Source organism: Aegilops tauschii, chromosome 2 (assembly GCF_002575655.3).
Source record: "Aegilops tauschii subsp. strangulata cultivar AL8/78 chromosome 2, Aet v6.0, whole genome shotgun sequence".
NCBI classification, from domain to species: Eukaryota; Viridiplantae; Streptophyta; class Magnoliopsida; order Poales; family Poaceae; genus Aegilops; species Aegilops tauschii.
Window position 1 is genome coordinate 279977334 of NC_053036.3, and position 7607 is coordinate 279984940.

The 7607-nt window shown below is 43.9% G+C and overlaps 1 protein-coding gene across 1 annotated transcript; it reads right to left on the reverse strand.

Moving 5' to 3' along the window:
* Positions 1-204: 204 nt before the first annotated feature.
* LOC141040938 (uncharacterized) lies at positions 205-636 on the reverse strand. Its single transcript, XM_073507052.1, has one exon. It carries the CDS (start codon positions 634-636, stop codon positions 205-207), a length of 432 nt encoding a protein of 143 aa, XP_073363153.1.
* Positions 637-7607: the final 6971 nt, after the last annotated feature.

Consider the following 7607-nt stretch of genomic DNA (forward strand, 5'->3'; position numbering starts at 1 on the left):
CAGCTGCAGCAATCTCGATCGCTGCCTTGCAATGGTTCTCTCAAGAGAGCACAACCCAAGTAGCTTTCTCTTTAAACAACTCCTCAAATCCCGCCCCGCATCCAATAGCGCCCTAGATTCCATGGCCGTATCCAGCTATTTTATCACCTCCATTGCAATCAAGATTTGAAGTTTCACATTCCCAATCCATTGGGCGCTCCACCGCTAAAGACTGAGCGCCGTGGCCCTCAACTTGTTATGGAGTGTTAGGTAGTCATTTGTAGCCACCGGTGTGGAGTCCCACGCCATTCGTACTGTGTCCATGAACCCCTGCGCTTTGATCCAAAAAGCCTCGAACTTGAATCTTTTCCGCGTACTTATGTCCATGTTCATATCCAACACGAGCGGGCAATGGTCTGAAACCGCTGTCCCAAGAGCAGAGAGGAAGCATGATGGGAATGCTTCATCCCACTCGTTGGAGACAAACACATGATCTATTTTCTCCAACGTCGCATTTTGCCTCTCGTTTGACCACGTATAGCGCCTCCCATTGAGATAAAGCTCCTTAAGCTCAAGCAAGTTTAACTTGACTCTAAACCTTCCCAACATCCTTCGGTTGATCAGAGCATTGCTCTTATCCTCCTGCCTAGCCAGCATGTTGAAATCTCCAGTCACCACCCAAGGGCCCGCGTGCAAATCCCGAATGTCAACTAAATCTTGCAAGAACTCTAGCTTTTCAGCCTCCTCCTGCGGACCATACACGCATGTGAGCCACCATGCCCGCTCGTCCTCTGGACACTTGACGAGTGCGGTCAATGTATGGGGAGTATAGTGTGGATTGGAAAATTGGGTGACGGATGCATCCCAAGCCACCAAAATTCCACCCCGAGTGCCCTGAGCCGGCAAGTAGAAGAAAATTTCATATTGATTACCGAGGCATTGTCGAACAGTGTTTATCGATACATCATGCAGCTTGGTGTCTTGAAGACAAACAATAGCCGGGTTGGTTGTTGTGACCACCTGGTAAAGGGCGTTCCTCCTAGCCCGGGCGTTTAGCCCACGGACATTCCACAGTAACACTTCCAACGGTTGTGCATTCATTACATAGACCCACACATCCACGTAGCCGGGACAACAGCTAGACCACTCCGAGGCCGTCCACCAAAGGCACCCTGATGGTCTTCATGCTATATTTTTTATACTTTTCTGGCATATCATTAGAGAGGAGCTTACAAACGAAGTGCTTGAAATGATAAACAACAGAAAGATCCCAGATGGGTCGAATGCCACTAATGTGGTGTTAATACCGAAGGTGGACAGTCCAGAGGTTATTACACAGTTTAGGCCCATTAGTCTATGTAATGTGGTCTACAAGATAATTTCAAAGATGCTGGCTAATAGACTGAAAAAATCCTACATGAGGTGATTTCCCCTACACAGAGTGGTTTTGTACCAGGTAGGTTATATACTGATAATGTGTTGGCCGCTTATGAATAGTTTCATTCCATAAAGAAGCAAACACATGGCTCAAATGGCATTTGTGCGGTTAAGCTAGACATGCTGAAAGCATATGAGAGAGTAGAATGGGAATTCATGAGGCAGATGATGATGAGGATGGGGTTTCATGTACAATTGATTGAGCTTATCATGGAGTGCCTCTCCTCTGTCAAATATCAGATCAGATTCAATGATACAGAGATAGACGAATTTACACCAACAGGGGCCTAAGACAGGATGACCCGTATCTCCTTATCTCTTTTTGATCTATTCTGAAGGATTATCAAGCATGTTGACCCACGAAGAAGAAGTTGGTGGTATTGAAGGAATAAATGTGTCAAGGAATGCCCCCTCAATATCTCATATTTTGTTTGCAGATGACTCTTTGATCCTCATGAGAGCTACGGTACAGGATGCAAGTACGTTGAAGAGGGTCCTAGATGCATATTGTGAGAGTTTAGGGCAGCGTGTAAGTACACCCAAATCCAGTATTTTCTTCAGTCCTAATACCAGCGTAAATGAAAGGAAGAATGTATGTGGATTGATGAATATACTAACATAAGCTTTGTCTGACAAGTACTTGGGACTACCAACTATTGTCGGGGTTGATCGCAATGACTGCTTTCAACATCTTGTCGATAGAGTATGTCAGAGACTGAAGGGGTGGAAGAAAAATTTTCTGTCAGTGCAAGGTAAAGAAATCCTTTTAAAGGCAGTAGCTCAGGCAATTCCATCATATGCTATGTCTGTTTTTAAGTTACCAAAAGGGATATGCAAATCAATCACTGATGAAATATCAAGCTTCTGGTGGGGTGATGGAGAGGAGAGAAGGAAAATGCATTTGTTTGCATGGTGGAAGATGTGTGTACCGAAGAAGAAGGGAGGTATGAGATTTAGAGACCTTCATAGCTTTAACCTTGCTATGTTAGCAAAGCAGTGTTGGCGACTGATCCAGAATCCTGACTCTTTATGTGCATGTGTTCTAAGTGCAAGATACTATCCTGATGGTAATGTTCTGAGAGCTGGCCCAAAGAAAGGCTCCTCGTTTGCATGGAAAAGTTTGATTGCTGGGATACAAACTTTCAAGAGGGGATGTATTTGGCGAGTGGGCACTGGTTCACAGATTAACATTTGGGATGACCAATGGATCCCATCAAGTCTAACAAGGAAGATTATCACCCCTAGAGGTGGAATCATGTTGTTAAAAGTGCAAGAGAACATTGACCCTCATACGAGTCAGTGGGATAAGGCACTAATTCAGAGCGTGTTCTCACCATTTGATGTACACAGAATATTACAAATTCCATTACATGTTGAAGCACTAGAAGATTTTGTGGCATGCCACTATACAAAGTCTGGAACCATCTCAGTACGCTTGGTGTATCACTTAGAATTTGACCATCAGTTCGGTCGCCACTATGCAAATTCGAACAGTCCAGGGAGTGCTCAACTTAGCAGGGTTTGGAAGGAGCCATGGCATCTTCGTTTACCGGGAAAGATCAAGCATTTTGGTTGGAAAGTGCTTAAGGGAGTACTACCATGCTATGGTGTATACCCTTGATCCCACAATGCGGGATATGCAAAATTGCTTTGGAAGACATTCAACATTGTTTGTTCACATGTGATACAGCAACACAAGTGTGGTCTTCACTAGGGTTAACTGAGGTGATAGACAACGCAGTTGTGCAGGACACGTCCGGGTCTATCACTCTGGACATTTTGATCCGCCTGCATACGGTAACACATGATATTCCCACTACTGAGCTTATCCTGGTGTCCATGTGGTTTTTATGGTGGCAAAGGAGGCAAGTTGCAAAGGGGGAGGCTGTTGCAACTCCAGAGCAATCATCCATCTCAATTCGGGTACTTGCTACCAATTTTGTTCGTGCAAATACACCAAACTAGCCCATCCGCAAGAATGATCAAGTGTGGAAGAAGCCAAGTAGGGGAGTTATAAAAGTGAATGTTGATGCATCATTTCATGAGGAGAACCTCGGTGGAGCTTGTGGAATTGCCGCCCGTGACGATCAAGGCAAATTTCTGGGAGCGACAACACTAGCACTACCTCATGTCTCAAGCGCGGAATCAGCTGAGCTAATGGCCATCCGTTCTGAACTATACCTGGGCAAATTTTTGGGAGCGACAACACTGGCACTACCTCATGTCTCAAGCGCGGAATCAGCTGAGCTAATGGCCATCCGTTCTGGACTATACCTGGCAGCAAATCTGGGATGCACAAATCTCATCGTTGAGTCAGATTGTATGAACGCTTTGAAATCTATATCCGACCTGGATGCATACATGGGAGTGGACGTTCCTGTGGTGGCAGAGTGCTCCCTCTTGGCAATGGAGTTTGAGAGTATTAGCTATGAGTTCTGTAGCAGAGAGGCAAATATGCTGGCGGATGGATTAGCAAAGCATTGTTTTAGTAATAGTACTTCTGAAGTTTGGGACTTTCATCCCTGACTTTATTCTTCACAAATATATAAATGATCTTGCTATTATCTAAGGAACAAAGTTATTACGATAAAAAAACTTTTGATCAATCGACTGTTAGAAACATATCCTAACGCATGCATGCAGATACACTTCGATGTTGTTTGCCTTTTCTCTATATCGTGTCGAGCAGGTTAATTTAATGACTAACTTTCGACCGTTCGTCTGTCAAAAACATATCCGAACGCATCCATGCATGCAGATACGCTTCGGTGTTGTTTGCCTTTTTTCCGTATCGTGTCCAGTAGGTTAGTTTAATGACTAATTTTCGATAGTTCATCCGTTAGAAACACATATCCGAACGCATGCATGCAGATATGCTTCGATGTTGTTTGCCTTTTCTCTGTATCGTGTCCAGCATGTTAGTTCAATGACTAACTTTCGATCGTTCGGCTGTTAGAAACATATTCGAACCCATCCATGCATGCAGATACGCTTCGACGTTGTTTGCCTTTTTTCTGAATCGTGTACATCATGTTAGTTTAATGACTAATTTTTGATAGTTTGGCTGTTAGAAACACATATCTGAACGCATGCATGCATGCTAATACGCTTCGATGTTATTTACCTTTTCTCTGTATCGCAGGTTAGTTTACTTAGAAGCTCCTTGATACGTCTCCAACGTATCTATAATTTTTTATTTTTCCATGCCGTTATATTATCATTCTTGGATGTTTTACAATCATTTTATAGCAACTTTATATCATTTTTTGGGACTAACCTATTGACGTAGTGCCCAGTGCCAATTGCTATTTTTTGCTTGTTTTTTACTTCACAGAAAATCAATACCAAACGGAGTCCAAATGCAGCAAAACTTTTTGGAGATTCTTCTAGACCAGAAGACACAAGATGGGCCGAAGAAGTACCAGAGGGGTGCCCCGAGGGGGGCACAACCCACCTGGGCGCGCCTGGGGGCCCAGGCGCGCCCTGGTAGTTTGTGCCCACCTCGGTGGCCTCCCACACTGCCTCTTTTCTCTATTAATACCCAAATATTCCAGAAACCCTAGGGGAGTCGACGAAAATCAATTCAGCCGCCGCAAGTTCCAAAACCACCATATCCAATCTAGACACCATCACAGAGGGGTTCATCATCCTCATTGGTGCCTCTCCGATGATGCGTGAGTAGTTCATTGTAGACCTACGAGTCCGTAGTTAGTAGCTAGATGGCTTCCTATCTCTCTTTTGATTCTCAATACAATGGTCTCTTGGAGATCTATGTGATGTAACTCTTTTTGCGGTGTGTTTGTTGGGATCCGATGAACTTTGAGTTTATTATCAGATCTACCTTTTTATCCATGAAAGTTATGTGAGTCTTTTGATCTCTTATATGCATGATTACTTATAGCCTCGTATTTCTTCTTTGAATCTTTGGTTTAGTTAGGCCAACTAGTTCGCTTTTCTTGCCATGGGAAGAGGTGTTTGTGATGGGTTTGATCTTACGGTGCTTGATCCCAGTGACAGAAGGGGAACCGACACTTATGTATCGTTGCTATTAAGGATAACAAGATGGGGTCTATTTCTACATAAATAGATGTTGTCTACATCATGTCATTGTTCTTATTGCATTACTCCATTTTCCCATGAACTTAATACACTAGATGCATGCTGGATAGCGGTCGATGTGTGGAATAATAGTAGTAGATGCAGGCAGGAGTTGGTCTACTAATCTTGGACGTGATGCCTATATGATGATCATTGCCTGGATATCGTCATGATTATTTGAAGTTCTATCAATTGCCCAACAGTAATTTGTTTACCCACCGTAGGCTATTTTTCTCGAGAGAAGCCACTAGTGAAATCTATGGTCCCTGGGTCTCTTCTTTATCATATTGCCTTCGATATCTATTTTTATTTGCTTTTATTTCCAGATCTATTAATCTAAAAACACAAAAATACTTTGCTGCAATTTATTGCTATTTATTTTATCTCGCGTTCCCGCGAGATCTATTTATCCAATCTACTACAATTTTATCTATCTTTTTACCCGTGAGGGATTGACAACCCCTCTCTTATGTCAGGTTGCAAGTATTTATTCGTTGTGTGCAGGTACCGTTCATGTAGTGTTGCGTGGTTCTCCTACTGGTTCGATAACCCTGGTCTCATCACCGAGGGAAATACCTACCGTAGCTGTGCTGCATCATCCCTTCCTCTTTGGGGAAATACATACATAGTTCAAGCCGCATCACTCCTAATTAGATGCATGGAGGAAAAAAACAAAACTGATGATGTCGGTAGATTCTTTTCAACAAAAAAAATTCAAGTTTTGTAGCTCAAACTATATGCCGGATTGGAAAACTGTCTTCACTTAAAAGATTCGTCGCGATGAGACCTTCGAAATTAGATCCCATGTTAGTATGTTCCAACGACTTTTTTTCCAGGTAAGGAAGTTACCAGATCTGGGCTACGTAAGTTATCATGTGTGTGACACATAAGTTACCAAGTTGTTTTCCTAGAAATTACCAGGCATGAAAAATGGTCTTCCAACCTTTCTCCCCACGTACCGGGTATGTTTTCAACAATTCTTTTTCCCCTTGATCAAAAGTTACAGCTGTTTTTGTACATAGGTTATCAGCTCCGCAGTGTGTAAATTATCACGCTATTTGCACATAAGTTATCGGGGGGGGGGGTACGTTTTCAACTATTCTTCTTCCCCTCGGTTAGAAGTCATCGCGTTGTTTCACTACAAAAAAAGACACTTCCGTGATGATACGTGTTTGTCACAGTAGGTCACGTTTTCTGTCATGCATGTACATCCATGACAAATTTATGACAGAATCAAGATAGTCATACATGTGCTGTCGTAGAAGTGTTCCATGACATTACTAAAATTATCATCACGGAAGTGTCCACTTCCATGACGATAAATCACGCGTCATGGAAGTCCTTTTGTCAAGGGTGACCGACACTGGCATCCACCGTAACGGAACGCTGTTAAGCTATCGGGTCCGGTTTTGGATCCGATAACCCGCTAACAGCCCGGACCAATGAGGATTTTCCACGTGTAAAATTCTCATTGGCCAGAGGAAACACGTGTTGGCTCACCGTTGGGACAGATGTCCTTCATTCATTGGACAGGAGGCGCCTATGATACATCGACATGTGGCACAGCCCAACAGAGGCCCATTCCGGTGAAAAGGCCAGCACGTTTGACTTGGTCAAAAGGTAATGGGCCGGCCCGCGGAAAGCCTGTTAACGGCCTGTTCGTATATAGCCCATTTACGGCCCGCTAACTCACGGCCCGTTACGGCCTATCCGAGTTAAGCCCAGTAGCTTCATTTGGGCCTTCTGATATGATTCCAGCCCGTTGTAACTTCTGACCCATGTACGGCCCATGATGTCTTTCGGCCCATACGAGACCATTTGTAACTCTTGGCCCATTAACAGCGTGTGGTGAATCTGGCCCGCAATGAACAGTGTACCCTTTATACCCATTAACGGCCCATTATTCCATTGGGCCATTTCCAACCCGTGTTATCTTTCGGCCTTCTCAGGGCCCATTTATTCTTGGGCTCATTTCCAGCATTCGGTTACTTACGACCCGTCATTGACCTTTTCTGCCCGTGGGCCAAATTCAGCCCGCGGTTACAATCGGCCCGTTTGCGGCCCGTTACTCCGTTGGGCCGTTTTCATAACGT